We start from the raw sequence: 19,502 nt of genomic DNA, 5'->3' as shown, positions 1-19,502 counted from the left end.
GTCGCACATTGCACCTCCTTCTGGAGATCGTGCTTGTATCATGTATGTACCAGCTATACTAGCTGCATAGAAAGTTATACCTGAAGTTAAAGGGACACTAAAGAGCAAAACGATCTTTCTCATATAAGTAAAGTAACCTATCACGATACCAAAAACACCACAATTCCTGCGAGAAGAGGCTTAGTAAGCGAGAAAACGCGCAAAAACAAAATGTAGGTGGCGACGCCACCTTGAAGTTTCCGCACCATTCACCGTGACGTCACATGTTTTGACGGCGCCTACTAGGAACTACGTATTCCTAATTGGTAAAAATGAAGTACATTGTCCTTTGGGGGGGCCATAGACTTAACATATCACGTTTGGGGCAATTTTGTTGAGCCAATGGCGCCAAAATACGATAAATACACTTTGAAATTCGTGACGTCACGCGGGAAGATTTCGGCGCGAGATTTAAAAATGAGATTTTCAACTTGATTTTCTCCTTTCTTAAATGGCGAAATTAATGACATTAGAGTTCTCAGAGCACAATTTATCGATCTAAACCGATTGATTGTTTCTCTTTAGTGTCCCTTTAAGACACACGACTAAAAAGTAGCGTAGGCGGGCCACTGTATGTATTCGCCTAACGCAGATATTATTTACATAAGCAGCACTGGCTTATATATGTCAGCATTTACTACGCTATATCCTCGACCATGGCGTAGCTTTTGCATGTGAGTTGTTGCTAGAAAAGTGTGTTGCTGTGGTGTTTTGACTAAAATTTCTTCTTCCACTACCTTCTCCAGTCTCCCCCCCCCCCCCCCCCCGATGTCTGTAAGAGTGAAGAGCACAGATAACATCCACAATACATATTACATAATATACAACAGACACGGCTACGCACACCAAGAAGGGCACCATGAACTTACAGCAGAGTGAAACCAAGATCATAGAAAAAGAGAAGACGCTGCTTTGAGGAGGGTCCCCGCCGGCATCACTGAAAAAAAACAAAACAAAAAAAGGTGACAATTTCTTGGAATGTTATTGAGTTGTATGCACAGAAAGACACGTCCACACGTCGTAGCTACATTGTCATTCATCTAACTTTCTTAGTGCCAAGTTAAAAAGAATGTTCCCGTATGGTGTGTGTATGGTGTGTGTATGTATTCGCAGTGCCCGAGTAATGTAGTTAGTTGACTTCTGCTGCGCATGAGTGTTCTGATCACTGTTTATGTGCCGTAACACTGTTGTGCAAGTGCACTATAAGTTGTCTAATTAAGTGCTGTGACATTGTACTTTTTTTGTTGTTGTTGCCCCTCCTGCTTGGGCCTAAGCATAGGCCTGCAGAACCTGTAAATAATAAATAAATAAATAAATAAATAAATAGAAATAGCACATCGCGTGGCCTCAGAAATTCAAAAACAGCCATTGGTGGTTGTTCCTTCGTAAGATACTGTCGGATCCTGGAGATCAAAATTTCATATTTAATCTCCTTACGCTTCACGTCTGTCAAAACCGACAGACGCACACATTTATGTATTTATGTGTAACTTGAAATCGAGAGTTCGACGGAAACCCGTCTGGTTTATTATACTACAACTTGCAAAGAGGCATAATAAAATGCCTAATAAAATGCTCTGTTGGGCGCGTTGGTTCATTCTGTATTAGATCGGGCGCAAACGGACGGGACACAAGAAGACAAGACAACACAAGCGCTACATTACATTATATTACATTGCAAAGGTGCAAATTCATCACTGGCCAGTATAAAGTTCAATCGACGCGCAGCTATGCGAAACGTTGCTGCCTAGCTAAATGTAAATGTTTATTTAGACAACACGTCTGGACAGCTAAGCGGAAAATCATAAAGTTAAAAATTTTCTTTTTGTGCTGTTCCTTTCGTTCTGAGATTTGGTGTTGTATTGCAGTCTTTTTCCTAAAACAGACCGGAGATCACATGCACTTATAATTGCAGATGGCGAAAAAAGTAACTTGCATTTGTTTTAATATACGCGCACATCTGCACTTCCTACATCTATTTTGTTCGCATATAAAGCCACACAGTTTGCACAACTAACAGGCTTTTCACAGTTATGAGAAGAACGCCGTGATCAAATTCGTTCGCACAAACGTTATGTTTCGTTGTCCAAAAAGCGCGAGTCGGTAAAAATGGAGTTCGCCCAATGAGCCGCTTCATTTCGACCTGTTGTCCTCCAGCTTCCAAGAATGCATAAGTAAGTAACATTATTTATACAGGCAAGCGGAAGGATGTGTTTACCCTTGCACTCGCACCAAAACGTGTCAGCTGTTTGGCGGAACGGCGACCCAGGAAGAAGGGGGACCCGCCTAGTGGCTGTTACGGATATGACGCCAGCGAAATCATTTTCGTAATCGAGAATTCCGCCAGCCGATTGCGTTTCGCACCGCAGCAGATCACAGTTTGTTGGGGGTTGACGGGTAGACATCACTAGGGCGGTTCACTCCGGTTGAGTGCGGACTAGGGTCGCCTCGACGGGTTCCGCCGCGGCACGACCTTCGCTCGCACGTGACAGATCCGCCGCGCACCGGAGCTTAGCGCCTGTCAAATTAATCCGTCCCCGAAGCGGATCGCGTCGGTTGGTGCGTAAACAAACACGTGAGATGACACAGCGCGAATGAGAAGGAGAGAAGAGCGTAAGAAAGAAGGATATATAGAAGAGAGGAGCGAAGCGGTGAAAAGGAAGGAGTAGGGGCTGCGTGAGACTGGCGTGTTGCTGCTATTTTGAAGGAGAGCGTATGCATGTACATAGGTGTCGCCACTAGAGCCCCCCCCCCCCCCCCCTCCGCCCCTTCCATAATGGTCGAGTCTGAAAGAAAACAAGCTTTGCAATGGGTGCAAAAATGGAACTGAAAGAATGTCGTTCTTGTCCCAACGGCCTGCCTTCGGTCCCCGGCTTTTCAGGGGCAAAGGTAAAGGCTTCAATCAGAGAACATGGCCTTTAAAGCAATTCGCAGTTATTTTGACCCAAAAACAGAAGTTCTTTGAAGAAAAAAACTACGTTTTTTTATTTTAACAGCGAAACTGTTCTACTTCAAATTGTGATTACAGCGCGAAAGAAGACACGGGACAAAAGAGCAAGCTTGTTATAGCTCGGCGGAATGTGTCGTGACTGAAAATTATCATCATCACGAACCGGCACGGGCTCTCGTCATTGTGTTCTTCCTCTTCGTCCTCTTCTTCATGTTCTGCTTCGCTTCCAGGGCACGTGCGCCGCTTTGTCCGGCGTATAGCAAGAGGAAAGCAGAAAGCGAAGGAGAGAGTGAGGGTGACGAGGAGGGCGAAGAAAGAAAGAGAGAAAGAAACTGAGGGACAGACAGAAAGAAAGATATAAAGAAACAAAAACTCTTGGCGAAAAAAAATTCTCATGAGGCGGCGGTATTCAAACCCACGGAGCCACGATACCGAAGTGAGCGTCTTAAGCACTCAGAAATCCAGACACGCTGGCAGAACTTAGCATAAGCTTTGTACAGTATAGTATCGTATAGCAAAAGGGTAGAAAAGGAAAGTGAGGGCGATAAGAAGGGAAAGGATTAGGGGAGAGACTAAAGCATAAATATAAAGAATGGGAAAGAGAGAAATAGAGAGAAAGAAAGACAATGAACGATAGAAAGAGAAATAAAGATAAAGAAATAGAGATACAGAAAGAAATATAAATAAGCAGAGACAAACAAAGACAGAAAAAACAGAACAGAGAATAAAAATTGGGGAGGGGCGAAGCATGCAGTGTGCGCCGTTGTTTCCCACAGCAAAATATCTGCTAATGGGCAATGAGAGACAGAAGAAGAAGAAGAGAAGAAGGAGGAGAAAGGCCTCACCGAGGTAATTCCCCACATCGTTTTGAGAGAGAATTCCTTAATGAGGCACTAGTGGTGTCAAGGCTGAAACCCGTCATGTAGAGGAGGGTGCTTGAGCTCCACTAACGTTGTCGGAAAACTGCGTCGGAATGCAGCTTACCCTAAGGTGGTACTTCTTCTTCCCCACATGCCTGTTTCAATTCCCTACGGCATGTAGGGAAGGGTGTTACAGCGCCACTGACGGCGTCGACTATTCGTTGGGCTAACTGTTTCCTTCTTCATATTTAGTGGACCGGTGGCGAGTAAAGCACCATAACTTTGCAGATATGTTTCAAGAAGTGGGGTTTTACATAGACGACCTTACCGTAGCGATCCACGTTTGTGTCTCTTGCTTTGGATAAGAAACTTGACAGCCTTGGTAAATTTCGTCGGGGATTCTGACACCGCTGCTAAGCCAAACATAATGTTTTAGGCAGTAACGACGAAGCTTTAACTCATAAGATGCATAGCATAGACCGGTGGAGAGTAGTGGGATTTGCCCCATTTTTGTGGCGCCTACCCGTTTGTGATGGACCGTGACTACGACATGACACGCAGACAAGCCGAGACCCTAAGGTGCTTCGCCCCTAAAAAGAGAGCAGCTGGCACGAAGTCGCTAAAGGCGGGGTCACTGCACAGCTGGTGGGCACGTTTAAGCTTCTCTTGTTGACCATATGTACACAATACTTGGGCGAGCTTCTCTTGTTAACTACGTATTCAGAATACTTGGGCGGTGATTCAGCGCGCGCTAATTAATCATAATGACAATTTTCTACCTACGACACAGGGAAAACCTCGACCATAACAGCTCTGCTGTAGAACTTTGCTTTCTGGTGCTTTCCCTTTACAAGTCTTGTGCTTTGTTCATGCTCTCTACCGAGCAAAATTACATTTGTATAAAATTATGTATATTTTGCTTTTTTATGTGTCTCTGCAAAGGAACTGCATTTGCTGCGTAAAGTTAGGCCGTATATTATTTTACTCCTGTATGCTCATTGCAATATGTATTATTGAATTGCGCTGATGTACTATTACTATATCGTCGCTAGGACCCCAAATGAAGGGGCCTGCGGCTTCGCCGAGCTGTCTAAATGACAGCTTTTTTCGCCAGCCGCTTCGTATCATTACGTTGTGTTGGTGCGAAAATAAACGTCATTGTCAAGGTGGGAAGTAAATAGGTCTTGGAATGCAACATGGGCCCTTATCGTAAATAAATTTAGGCAGCCTCGCACTTGGGGTGCCAAGCAGGGAGGAGCTGGACGGCCTTCCTTGTTTTTGCTTATTTTTCTTTCTTTTTCGCCTTCATTCTTCCTCTCTTGCTTTAGTTTTCTCTCTTCTCTCTGTTTATTTATGTCTTTCTTGTCTCTGTTTATTTCTCTTTCTCTCTCTCTCTCTATTTCTCACTCGCTTCTTTTTTCTTTCTGTCTTTTTCTCTCTATACATATCTTTGCTAGTCTTTCTATGATTCTCTGCCTTTGTTTACCTCAATTTCTCTCTTTCTTCTTGTTTATATGCTATGTTTTACAGTCTCCCTTCCTTCTTTCCCTCCTCATCCCCCTCACATCTCTCCTCCTCCTCCTCACCTCCCTTTCCCACCCCTTTGCTGTATTATACTATACAAGGCTATGCTACGTTCTGCTAACGTGCCTGGATAGCCGAGGGGTTAAGACGCTCGCCTCGGGATCGTGGGTACGCGTGTTCGAATCACTCCGAGAAACTTTCTTCGCCAAGAATTTCTCTCTTTCTCTTTCTTTCTATCTCTTTCTCTCTGGACTCGTTCTCTCGCACATCGCAGTTATGGCATCCCACGCCGGACAAACCGGCGCCCGTGTTCTGGAAGCGAAGCAGAAGTTGAAGAAGAGGACGAACAGAGCGCGTGCCGGTTCATTCAAGATGGTGATCATTTCTGTTCATTCGTCACGGACCTCGCTGCCTTTCTCTCATGTTATTATCTCTCCCTCTCTCTCTATCGTCACGTACCAATGCTCGGCATAAACAACTCCGCTGTTAAATCCTGCATGACCGTAATCTTGAACTTTACTTAAACGATAACAGTGCAGGTCCGAATGAGTAAAGAATACTTGGCGCCCCGTTCAGATGATTAAGGGGGGGAGGGTTCCGCCCCACTGCTGCGCCCCCCACCTGCCTCCTCCCCCCCCCCCTGTGCGCACCCTATGCACATGGGTGACTACGTTCCACCACTCACGCGCGCAAGTGACGATACACGATACCGCGGTGCTTACTTACGTGCCTATGTTTAAAACATGCCTCGCGCGAGCAAGAGAGGAGGTAGATACATCGTTGCGCCTCGAGGCACACACCGCATGCTCCGTGATGTCGGCGATGCCACCGACCGCGGAATTACACGGAAGCTTGCCGTGCGACTCACGTGGTTTCGGCGACTCCGAAAAAAAAAAACCGTACACTTTCGCTCTCTTCCTATATTATAATTCTGATTTTGTTAGGCTGGGCTCGTGACCTTCCTTTCGCAGCAGCTATGACAGTTCTTGTGGTTTCTGAGCTTTCGCCCTCCACCACAGCGTCTGGCTCAGCTGCTTTCCAAACGATGTCCTTGTTCCTCGGAAGCACCCCTAGGTCACGTGCGCGCAATGAATCGCGCTCGTGGTTTGAGGTGACGATGTAGCGTGAATGTGACTCAGTGTCACGTGTTGTGCGGCAACAGCGTAGACTTGACGCCTAGATACACTGAGTCATCGCCACACCAACTTAGTGGGCGTAATCCGTTCCGTACAAGACGGCGGCTGGCAATGGTGCGCCGTAAAAGAAGAAAACGAAGTGAATAAGCCAAGCCTAAGTAGCAGCGGTAGACTTATTGCGAGGAAGTTTGAAAGCAGCGTAATTTGTCGCATGCCCTTGAAAAAAAAGAAAAAAGAAGAGTTCCTTCGTTAAGAAAACATTAATTTATTAATAAAACGTCGCCTACAATAGCTGCACAATTTAACTTGCACGTTACATGACATAGGCTGCTTAGAACGAGTAAACTCCTTGAAACAAGGTACAAGCTTTTTCGAGGACATCGTGATCACAGTCGTGACATACCGCATTTGAGCACTATGGTGATTGAAAATAGTAAGGGGCGCAGAGCCAACTCTCAGGAAAATAAATGTCTTCGTGTGGATTTGTTTTGTCTTATAGAGAGGTAGAACGAATTATAAACGACGAGAAAAATTGTTTCAGCAGAGTATTTCGTCGACTCGAAGAGGCAGCCTTAAAGCCGGAAAAACAGTTTAGCGACATGATGTCCAATATGTAAAACATGTGGCGCAGATGGCATATTCTTGGCATGATGATACGCTTATTCGGACAGACTGCCTTTTTTGGAAGATCCTGAACTTGCCTCGAACCTGACGCGGAAATGAAACGCCGTGTATCAAGCAAATGAATCGGCCAAACCGGTCAACTAAAAATTTAGCAAAATTCGGAGCACTTCTGCCACTCAGTATATAACAAAAGGAATAAGAAAGTCCATATTTTGCTGTCTTTTTATTGCTGCAACATTTAGTGTATACATGTATCGTCTCATAACTTGGTAAACATCTTGCGTAATATTAGAACGATCTTCCTCTTTTGCATTATATTAACGCGACAGCGTTAAAGAGCTCGTTTCGCAGAAATTCCGGTGTCGGCGTCGGTGTCGTTGCTTGTGAGCGAAAAATTATCGTCTTTTCCGTGGCCGAAAAATTGATGAAGATGCAAATAAAATAAATGATAAAACACTTCGGTTCGAGTGAGAACGGAACCCGGGCCATCCGCGTAGCAAGCAGGCGTTCTACCACAGAGCCACGACATTGCTTGAAACTGCTTCCGAAAAGAAAAAAAAAACACTATATGAATGTCATGTAGTGGCAGGAGTCTCCTTAACGCAAGTATTATTGCGTGGCAGAAGCGGCGTAGAATCGCGCCAGGCGTCAAAACATGTGAATTGCGCAAACGAGTGGTGTTTTATTTAAAGGCCCACCCATTAGGAAGCGCTCAGACATACTTAATCATCATCAGCTGCAAAAGCATCAACAAAGTGAGCAGCTGCGTAGGTTCGCGTGTTGCCTTACGGTCGTGTAGTGGCCCCTTCGCTGATTCGCAGAAAGGAAGAATTATGACGTAGTGGCCATTTAACTACTGTTCTTGCAGTATATATCATTCTACGATAGTTTTAAACGGCCAATGTCATGCACACAGTCGTTCGTTTCCTTACGGTGCGGCTGAGGCATGCACCGAGAACCGAAGGCACGTCGAGCAATTGAAAAGGCGATGCGCACGGGACCCGATTACGCTATCGCGTTCTACTCTTGAAGGCGAAGCTCAGGCGTCCTCCAAGCCTTTGTTTTCCTTTTCTCTCCAAGTCAGATTTCGGACCCACATTTCCCCATCCCAAGGCAGGGTAGCAGACTGCATACTCGTATCTGGTAACCCTCGCTGGCTTTCCTATTTCTGTCTATCTCTCTTGCAACTATTAACTCTGTCTTCATTTACCGTCAACTTAATTAAAAAAAACCGGGCCCGCTTTAACGCCGGCATTGGACACGGCCGTATGCGGGGGAGAACTAAAAAAATTGATCTAATTAAAAGAAAGACACCTCACAAAATACGGTCGTGAAGGTTCCGTTTTTTGTCTTTTTATTACCCAGCGTGTCCTCCACGTGCTCCTAAGGTAATCTAGATCGCGCGCGTGTTTTTCCAAACGTCGAAGGACGCCGTGTGCAGCGTTAGCAGCCGTGAATAAGGTCGCTCGCGGGAGTCCCCTAGGGGAATCGGTAGCTTGTATTCTTTTTATAGTAGCGCAGAACGTGACATATAGCAGTTCTTAAACAATATTTTGTCTTCGTTCTCGAATTCACCTTCACCTCCACCCCCTTTCACCGCCTTCCTTTTCGTTATCTTGCAAGTATTGAGTGAACTAAACCGAGCCTTGCAATGAAAGTCCTTCTTTAGACCACGGCCTCTCTTCGCAAAACTTTCCCTTAAGTATCCTTAAAGCATACGTCAGCCAATCACCATACTGTACGTAAAAATATAGAAGGCGGATAGGCAATAGTCAAGAACGCTTAAAATAGAAAAGTTGAACATTGATGCATTTCTATCGCTTTTGTGAAATAAAAAAAAACAGAAATAGGCGGAAAGAAAAAAAGAACAGCGAGCACACCGGATTCGCACCTGGTGTTGTTGCAGTCTCTTTTTCTTTCCTTGTCCGCATGTTTTTTTTTTCCTATTTTTTAGCTTAACCCTTTGAGACACGCACACAATTGTGTACACCAATTGTTTTTGCTATTTCTATCGACTAGGGGCTAAGAAAGAGCAAGCTACATTATTAAGCTTTGGGTGAATTGAACCTCCTGCATAATAAATTTGTCTACATTTAAATTGATTTTCACGTGTACCGCTTCATATGATCCCTTTGCTGAAGGCACTACCATGTTCGACGAATCGTTCGATGCGCAGCTTCCCGCGAGCCTCGTAAAAAGCATAATTTTTCTTTGCTCAAAATGGACATGACAGGAAACAAATTTGCACTATATTTCTAACCGGAAGTTTCAGTCTATGCAAAAACAGAGCATGAATAAGTTCAGAATAAACAGATATTTAATTACAATTTATTTGGGATTCATTACTGTAACAGACATAAATTAACCTATTTTGGCGTTATTTTTGTTGCAATGAAATACCGAGTGCTTTGAAATAACGTTGTATTGATTGGGCGTAGTCACCAACAGTTATTTCATAGGTGGCGTCTGAAAGGGTTAAAGGGGTCATGAACCACTTTTCCAAGTAATGATCTAATGGCCTCAGTATCGGAGTGTACTGCCTCCCGAATCGATTGCCGCAAAAATTTCTCGAATCCGTCAAGAATCAGCGGAGTTACGGGGGTTTGGCGCACGCTCCCAGCGCTTTCTCTCTTTTCTCGTGCCGGCGAGCGCACTGGAAGCTAGACAGGGAGGGATGGCATGGGGGAAAGAAGTTACGCCAGCGCGCGTCATGAAACGCGATCGCTCTCCCGCTGTGATTCGCTTGCGCGAGTGCGGCTACCGTGTACTGAGGAGTGCGGCGCCGGCAAGGGGCGGCACCCCGCGGCAAGAAGCGCATCTGATCCGAACGCCGCTCTCGATTTACGTCGGCTATCGGCCAATAAGCATGCTATGGGTCTTTCGACGTACAGCGGACCGACGCCCCGCCCAGCGACGAGAGTGAGAACCGGCCTCTGTTTGAAAAGAGGGTGCCTGGGGAAACGGCAACTTCGCGCTCCGCTTGTGGCCATTACGCGGCGCGCACGACTGTAATATTTGGCAGAGCAGTTCATAGCCGTGTCAGCTTTCCGCAGGATGTGTTTTTTCAATCAGCCCAAGGGGTGCTTCATGACCCCTTTAAGCGCTGGAAATGCATCAACGTGCAGTATTCTTACTAGCCCAGCTAACTGCTTAAAGTAGAAAAGCCTTATGAGTTTGGACGCAGAACTTGCTTCCTTTCTTACTTTCGTTCATAAAAAGCAGCATTCATTCATTCATTCATTCATTCATTCATTCATTCATTCATTCATTACAAATGTGTTGCGCCCAAGCTGTTCTCCTTGGCCCTCTGCGTTCTATAGGCAGGCCACGGCTGTTCCACTTTCAAGGGTACAGTCCAGCGATAAAAGCGGTGCAGCTGTACGCGACCTAATGAGTCCAAGGTCGAAAACTGTCAGAGCGCAAATCTCCCTGTACTCTTCTTTGTCGGCAACAACGTCTTGTGACAACTACAACTAAGAAAGTTTCAAACGTACTGCTCCGACTCTGAGTAATCACACAATGTTGTTGTTTCTTGAACCCATGGCAATAGTCCGACGCGTCCACACCTTTTCTGGGGAATTAGATTCTGCGCTCTTTAACGAACCACGACACGAGGCCTCGAGGAACGTCGTACGCCAACTAAATAAGGCATGAGATTGAGAAATAAACAAACGCCGCTGTCCTCTGTGACACCGCCTTGCACTTGACCGGTAGCGAAGAGTTTGCGATCTTATCCAAGAGGCCGAGTTCCGGTTGCGGCCTGTTAGACAGCATGCACGTTGAACCGAGATAACAAGCACACGCGACAGAGATTTATTTATTTTCTTCGCGTTCTGCGACGCTCTCGTTAACAGATAAAGCGAGAAACTACGCCACAGCATTTCGTCTGAACTGGGCGAGAGGTTGCTGGCCGAGCACTTGAGCTGCAACCATATCGCAGGAACTGTTTTCGCTTAAGCCGTTGTCAGCTCGGAACGAGGTCAGGGAGGGGAGCAGAGAAAGATAAGAGAAAGGCAAGGAGGGCAAGTACATCTGAGGCCAGTTTGGCTACAATAACAATATATTAAAAAATTAGGAGCCCTTCCTCTGCCGGGAAAATGGGACAAGCAAAGCTAGGCCTGACCAACTATTTTTTTTTTCTTTCTTTCTTTCCATCGCGTTGCGCAATGCTCGCTCCTAACTTGTCCTTCCTCCGTGCCCAGAATTGGACCTTCATCCACATGCTAAGCAGTGTCGCACTTCAGTTGTTACAGGCAACAACAACGGTCATGCTTTCATATCCAGGCAACAATGAAGTGGGGAAACGTGAGATGGCAAGGGACCCCGATAAAAGATCAGATTTCCGTACAAGAAAAGGCTGATCGCCGTCAAGCGCACGGTCTAGAGAGCACGAATTATTGGAACACGGAGCGTGCAAATATACACATGTGGCCATCGCACCTTCGAAGGCCACATTTTCGCATACGATGCCGCCACTGAAACCTGGTTATAAAAGCTTCGCTTAAAAATGTTTGACTTGGGTGTCGTGTGTGCCGCTATAGCACGGGGAAAGCGTCTATGACCACTTTCTTTGCTGTTATTTTAGATGCGAAGTATCTTGAGGCGGAGCTCAATCCGGTGGTGGTGGTGGTGGTGGTGTGCGGCGTGACCACCCTTACTGCGCAGGCGCATACCCTCCCCACACACTCCTCTCCACACCCCCTCACCATTCTCCCCTCCCCTCTCTCCACTCACCCTCTCCCCTTTCCCTCCCCCTTTCCCTCTCCCCTGTCCCTCTCCCATTTCCCTCTCCCCTCCCCCTCTCCCCTTCCCCTTTCCGCTCTTCTCTGAAACGCGGGCTAGACATGCCGAAATTCTCTCCTGCGCAAAGCCGCGATGAGCTCCTACGCTGCCCCCCCCTCTCGCCCGCCTGTCGACCGCGTTCCCCGCTCGCCCTGTGAGAATTAACGACCAGGCTAGACGGAAGATACGACGCGCGTAGCGTCCCTCTTCGCGTTCCACGACGCGAGGCCGGTAGCATGCCCAACGAACGCCAACGGAACGCGATCGTGCAAGTGCTCCGGCGTCGCATCGGCTCATGGTCCCCTTTAGCGGGAGATGGTGTACTTTTTATATGTCTCAACTTTGTATGTTTTTTGTTGTCGTTATTATGAAATATTCCACAAACAGCCGCTTCTTAAGTTTGCGCATCGTGGCGTACTGTGGAGTACTGAAGCTCGGGTGCTCAACGTTCCAGACGTGGCCGCACACGCGGAAGGCTGTGTGTACATTCCCCGCAGCTGCGACAGGTAGATTAAAAAGGCGAAAACACATGCAGTTGCTTGTCTGAGGAAAATCGCAGTTATGTACCACGTGTTTATCGTGCGTCCCCGCAAAGGTCCGTGGCTGAATTGGCACTCACGCTTCTCATAACAGCCGGCCGTCTACTATTTGCATCGCGTCGTGTCAAGGCCACCTACTTTGTATCTGCATCTGTTTGCCGACCGGCTCGCAGTTCTAAGAAGCGTTTACCTGCCCGTTTTAGAAAGACACTCTCCCACGCTGCGAGTTAGTTTCGCTGAATATTTTCGACAGAGCTCGGTTTCTCGCGTTCCCACGCTTCCTGAGAATTCTTGTCAGTGCCTATTGCTCTGAGCACTTCCTATTGGCAACGGGCCGTGTTTTTAAAGCGTTTGATATTGAAGTGAAGTATATCAAATGTGTAAGAAATGTACGCTTAAAAGTGTGAAAAAGTCCATTCAGTGAGATAACCATTGAATTAAGAAGATAGAAATTCGCTTACAAGGCTCAAACGAAGCATACTCTAGCATACTTTGTCCATGTCTTGAAAGCGAATTCCCATATTCGTAATTTAAGGGTTATCAGAATGCTTGTTGCTGGGCTTGTTAGTAACAATAGTAATAACAGACCTAGCGCCAAGAACATGACCACACCAAGGGCGCTTACGCAAGACAAGCGGTCACTTTCGACTATTTATTTCTAGCAGTCAGCGTAGCTTTTTCATGTTTACTGTACTTAAGAAGTAAAGAGTTTTGGTGGCGTTGGCATTAAGCCTGAAGTCTTGGTTCTGACGCTAAGTCCATCATTATTATTGCGCGTAGCCGAAGAGTGAAGGAGAGAAACAGATGGCGCAAGTTTCAACTATATTTATTCAAAAATCCGGTCGTAAAAGATATGTACGTGACAGTTGGCCTGCGCACTACACCCACTTGGCATGAAAAGTTCACCGACGATTACGATACTGCTTAATGCGAATTCTGAGCGCAGCTTCGTGTTGGGGCAACGCCAAGTGTGTTTGAAGTATTAACTATCCGCAGTTGCAGCAATGTAACATTCTTACATATTGCCACAGAAACTGCCAGCGCTCGAGTGCTACGCACACCACTCTGTGCGTCGCAGGCGTCGCGGACCAAGCGAAACACCGATAGCCCCGTTACGACAAGCGAAGCCTGCCGCATTGCACGTGCCAGCCCTTCATGCTCCGACCGAGGTGCTAGTGCGCGTGACGGAGGAAGAAAGCGAGGTTAAGAGGCCAGTGGCTTGTGATATCGACAGACTCCGCGTTCGCGCTCTTTCGTCCTCGTTCGCTCTGTCGGTTACGCGACAGACGCCAACGGCGACGCCGCTCTACGCAGGAATGGGCGCCTAAGAGCTGCGCTCTAAAAAAAATGCGAGTTCCTTGTCTGTCAACGGCAGGGACACGACACTGACAAGATCTTGAATGTTATCATACATATTGACTTGAGATGTATAATAAGCCTGGCTCATTAAGATATTCGGCTGTAACGGCGAAGCTAAGCTACAAGGTGCAGTTGCGCTCTTTGCAGCGCGCCGGCGGATGCCCGTTGGTTCTGTTCTGAACATTAGTGCAGTGCTCACTTAGTCGGTCACTAAGACAACACACGATATCCACCGTTACACCGGAGAGCGTGATTCCATAAACAACTGGCCGCTGATGGAATACGAGCCCATATCCTCAAACTTTGAGCATAACCATCTCTGTCAGGCTGGGGTGGCGGCGTGGGGGTCAAAGGAAAGCCAGGCGAAAACTTAGGGAGGGGAAGGGGCGCTGCCTCTGGCCTCTCACTGGCACCGCCCCTTGACCCAAATTCCTGTAGCCTTTCACTGGTGAGTTAGGTAAGCCTTTGGTTGACCCCATTTATGCATATAAAGACCAACATCAGCATTGGTTTCAATATCTTTTCACGAATTACATTGGTGCAATAAGCGGTTGTAAATACGAACTCACAATATACATCAGCTAAAGTGCTCATTATCTGCAGGGCGTGACAAACCGTCGAGCTAGCCTTCCGGCCGCTTTTTTCATTCGCATCTTTACGTCGTTGGAGCGTGTGAAAAAGTAAACTGAAAGCAAGCTAACCTGTGCGGTCCGACATGGCAATTTAATTTTCTAGAGTTTTACGCGCCAAAACAACGACATGATTGTGAGGCACGCTGCAGTGGGGTACTTGGGAATAATTTTGACCACCTGGGGCTTCTTGGCCTGTGCCAACAACATCAAGGATATATTTTGCAAACGAGTTCTGCGGAACCCCGCAAGGTGGCGGAAGGGTTCTGCAAGGGATAAAAGCACGAAGCGTCAAGGAAATCCATATCGATTTTTTTAAAAGGGAAAGCTTCTAGTTCAAAAAAAGAATTCGTCCGGTTCGGCATCCTGGTTAGCTCAATTTATAGATCGACCACTCCTGAAGGCAGTTGGTCCCGGGTTCGGTCTCCGGACCAGCGCGAGTTTTTCTTCGACGAAGAAGCTTTCCTTTCCGAGAAATCCGTATGGATTCCCTTGCGGCTTGGTGCTACAAACGGGTGGTTGTCAATTATCCTTTTCACAAGTATCCCTTTCATATAATATGGTATATGTATACATGCAGGGAGAGAGAGGGGGAAGGGAAGAGGGATAAGCGCTCACCTGATGTACGGCAGCCATGGTTCAACGTCGCCTCTGCTGACAGCTATGGCGTAGCTCGTTATTATACCGACCGCACCACACAGGAAGCCGAGGTATGAGATGTACTGGAGCTTTGTGATCACGATCTCCATGCTTGTTTTCCTTGTACACTTCAGATGTTTCCTGCGAAAGAAAATATTTCTTCAAATTCTGACGGTGCCTCGAACAAGAATCATATGGTTTTAAGCGCACCCTTTAACGAACGAAAACTCCGGAGCTTCCCCGTGTTAGATATAGATGCAGTGAAGGAAAGAAGATGGCTTTTTAAGGGCTCGTTTTTCTTTGTTAGACACAATATTAATGGGAACTAACCGACAATAATGATAAGGAAAGTATAGGGGATGTTATTTGTAATAATTGGGATATAAATGTGAAGAAAGTAAAGTGGACGAAAAGATAACTTGCCGCCGGCAGGGACCTGCCGGCGGCAAGTTATCTTTTCGCCCACTTTACTTTCTTCAAATTTATATCCCAATTATTACAAATAACATCCCCTATACTTTCCTTGGCATTATTGTCTGTTAGTTCCCATTAATATATAGATGCAGTGAGGATCACGCTTGCACATTGCACTGAACTACACTAGATTAGCGAAGGCGGGCGGGAAATGACAAAAATCGCTTACTAACGAAAGCATGTGAATACAGCACCGAATGTATGCTTGCATAAACGCAATTGGATGTAGCCGACCACCAGCGTGTAAGAATTTTAGTTTCACTAGCTACGACAGATTCCTTAATGTAAATGCCTCCAGAGAACTTCAGACTGCGCCTGCGAGCTAGTGCAATACGCCGTACTCGGAGCTTTTACGCACGCAAAACATCTACTCTCCTGTAAGAAATGGGGGTGAGTACATCTACAGCTGAATTTCGAGCACGCCCACTTCCCAAGATATACCATAACTGAGTCAGGGAGCTCCCAAACTCCCTAGCTCGCTGTCGCTCATCGTTTATGAAAGAAACGCCCTCACAGCGAGAACATATTAAGGTCTCAACATATAATCAACGTGAAAAAAAAAAAAGGAAAAAGAAGGCGCAATTCTCCTGCCCCTTGGCCCCGCCACGGTGGTCTAGTGGTTATGGCGCTCGACTGCTGACCCGAAGGTCGCGGGATCGAATCCCGGCCGCGGCAGCTGCATTTTCGATGGAGGCGAAAATGTTTGAGGCCCGTGTGCTTAGATTTAGGTGCACGTTAAAGAACCCCAGGTGGTCGAAATTTCCGGAGCCCTCCACTACGGCGTCTCTCATAATCAAATCGTGGTTTTGGGACGTTAAACCCCAGATATTATTATTATTATTATTATATTCTCCTGCCCCTTAATAACTGAACGTTTGAAAGATTTTCCTGGAGACGTCTGTTCAGGTATTGATTGATCTTGCATGTGTCTACTTGAGCGCAGTGGACATGCGATGTTAATCACCACTACTGAACACGGCTGAAGTACGCCACAATAAAGAAATTATGAAATAAATCAAAGGTAACTTCAACTAACAAAATACAAGTGTCATGTTTACAAAAACAAAAAAACATCACTTAAACTCTCGGCTGAATTAATGAAGGTTAACGCGTACGAACGCATTACAGTTTACCGGACGCTGCATATCTATCGTAGTTCACATGTCGAATATATTTTACGAACGCCTGTTACGTGTCAAAGCGAAGACTTGACCATAGAAAAGCCTTTAATTTAACGCAAGCTTTCGCTCCCTTCTTTTCGCCACGTAGTTCTTAAGGTAACCTCGAGACAAATTTTCAGCAATCCCTTTCACAAGTTTTCATTGTTCGATTATTTTTCTTCTTCATTGTACGGATTTTATTCAATCTCTATAGATTTAAAGTCCATCCTACGCTGCGGCGGACGTCTGTCCGCGATGCGGCGGTAGGCCAACGCTCTTCGACACTTCATGGGGGTGTGAACCGAAACTAGTAGGTTTAGATAAATTTATAAACCATAGCACAGACTTTAGCACGGAGCAGTAGGAGGCACACCTCTCAAGCTCGGACCAGGAGACCCACTTCGCGCTCATGTATCAGGTCCTCCAGGCGGCAAAAGCCAGTGGAGCCCCGGACCTGGGGCACCCCCTAGTAAGGTCTTGAATTACCCCTTTATTCGCTCCCCTAAAATAACGTTCCGTTCTTCTTCTTTTCTTCCTCGTTGTAGACTCGCGAAGCCCCCCCCCCCCCCCCCCCCCCCCCCCGCCGCTGTCGCCAGCTTTCGTCCCTCGGCTGGACGTATGAATCGACGCGGAGGTAATGATCCTTACGAAACGCGGGCCTTGATTCGCCTTGAATACAGCGGGAGAAGATCATTATTTCTGGGGCAGCGTAAGCGTGTTTCGTTTTGCCGCTTATTGCCGTCAGGTGCGTTATAGGCACGGTACGTAAATAGAATCTAGAAGCAATGTATTTCTGGCTCCATCTCTCCATGTTTATAGGCGCGTCTTGGAGAGCGGAGGTACCACGCCCATTTGCTTCACTCTGTAGGTTTTTTTTTTCTGCCTGATTGTCATTGAGCGAATCGCGAGAGATAAACCGTATATACACGGAAACCTCTTTATTAGAACGAGCTGAGATCCTGCTTTTCGAGCCTTACATGTCACTTCTCCATCACTCGCCTGGCGGGACGCATGATGTATTTGTTCGGCAGCTTCGAGTTTCAGCTGGATGGTGACGACGCTTTACAACGGATCGCCGAACCGATGAAGCAGAACGACGGGACGCTCCTTTCAGGGGCCTCCGCGACTCAAGGACGACAACGGCGTCACCAATGACGTCGCAAAACCGACAAACGGTACACACGCGGGTTCTTTGACATAGTGCCTGCGGGATCGCAAGTCATGCATCCAGCTTTATATTGCTTGAAACGGAGTAGCCGTAACATCGCCTCTGTATATATACTAAGGGCTCGTGCATGCTGCGACAACAACATACGCTTCTTCATTAAGATCGAGAAAGCGGTGGAATTCCCCGTGTTTTTCTAGAAACACAGCGTGACCTCTTTCTCAGGTCGCCGCTGCTGCCGCACTTTTAATTAACGGCGCCTTGCTGTGGTGCGACGATAATAATAATGATGTGTGGGTTTTACGCGCCAAAACCGCGATCTGATTGTGAGGCACGCCGTAGTGGAGAGCCCCGGAAACTTAGACTCTCTCGTGTTCTTTAACGTGCACTGACATGGCACAGTACCCCGGCCTCTGGCATTACGCTTTCATCGAAATGCGACCGCCATGGCTCGAATCGAACCTGCGACTTTAGGTCAGCATCCTAGTTGTGTAACCACTACACCACCGCGGCGGACGTGGGCCGAAGATGTGTAAGGAGCACTCACAGAGTCCTACCACAACAACACTCGCGTAATATTCGGTGTTATCCGTAACAGTGGTGCAAGCGCTTAGGGTAAGTCATCGAAGACTACCTGAAGGGCAATTCCAAATAATGCGCATCTGCGTAAGCTTCAGATGACGTTAGGTAATAAGTCTTCTGTAAGCTGCGCTCCGTTCCTGCATGCCAAGTTAGTTATTGACGAGTTCGTTCATCGTGGCACTGTAAATCATACGCTCCCTCCTAACCTTGCGTTCGTTGACACGTTCCTTCATGTTGCGCTGTCAGCTCTTTTACGGTCCTCCTACTTTCCTCCATCAAGCGGATCCAATTATCGTTGTCGCGTTGTAGACGCAGCTCTGACAGCTTCCCATTGCGAAGTCATGTAATCTCGGTCTTCAGTTTGCTTCTCTGCCTATAATGTTCACAACTTATACAGTCTTTCATATTCGCTTCAAGCTCCCTGAGATGGATGCACCATCGCCCAACGCATCTATTTCACCGGGAACATTCGAGCCACCTACATATTCCGCGGGATAAGAGACCGACGTCATTCTGGTTCTTTAGACTGCTAGCTGGTCACATAACTGAAGAAACCGTAATTGTTCGGTCACTCATCAGAATAACAAAGGCGTATGCTGGCCAAAACGTCCGCTCCGTTCATAATTGAATTAAATTCGGAGTGTTCGACGAAGAGGCTTCAACCTAAATTGAGCACGACGCAGCGAGCCGTAGAAAAGAAAACGATAGGGAAAACAGGAGACCACAGTGGATCAGGGAACAGGCGCGTGTTAATGACATCCTAGTCGAAATCGACAAGAAATGGGCAGGTAGCGCGTATATAGGCAAGATAACCGCTGGTCATTAAGAATAACAGACTGGATTCAAAGAGAAGGCAAGCGTGCGAAGGAAAGGTAGCAAGTTAAGCAGGTAGATGAGATTAAGACGTTGGCGGCCACGGTGCAGCAAGAACATGATCGGGTTAAATGGAGAAACATGGAAGAGGCATTCGCCCTGCAGCAGGCGTATAGTTAAGGTTATGACGATGATCATGAATCGAATTCAGAGTCAATTTCGCCTCT

The 19,502-nt window shown here is 46.8% G+C and overlaps 1 protein-coding gene across 1 annotated transcript in view; it reads right to left on the bottom strand.

The window, feature by feature from the left end:
• LOC119383631 (DNA damage-regulated autophagy modulator protein 1) overlaps positions 1-19,502 on the bottom strand; it is a 57,424-nt gene that overhangs the window by 21,923 nt on the left and 15,999 nt on the right. Inside the window, exons 2-3 of the mRNA XM_037651894.2 lie at positions 15,061-15,222; positions 909-976 (exon numbers count right to left, since the gene is read on the bottom strand). Of these exons, the coding sequence (XP_037507822.1) occupies positions 909-976; positions 15,061-15,191 (199 nt within the window). The 5' untranslated portion in view covers positions 15,192-15,222. The remainder of the gene's footprint in view (positions 1-908; positions 977-15,060; positions 15,223-19,502) is intronic.

This window comes from Rhipicephalus sanguineus, chromosome 2 (genome assembly GCF_013339695.2).
Source record: "Rhipicephalus sanguineus isolate Rsan-2018 chromosome 2, BIME_Rsan_1.4, whole genome shotgun sequence".
Taxonomy (NCBI): domain Eukaryota; kingdom Metazoa; phylum Arthropoda; class Arachnida; order Ixodida; family Ixodidae; genus Rhipicephalus; species Rhipicephalus sanguineus.
The sequence above is the reverse complement of the archived record's forward strand: the minus strand, read 5'-3'. Positions and strand labels throughout refer to the sequence as shown.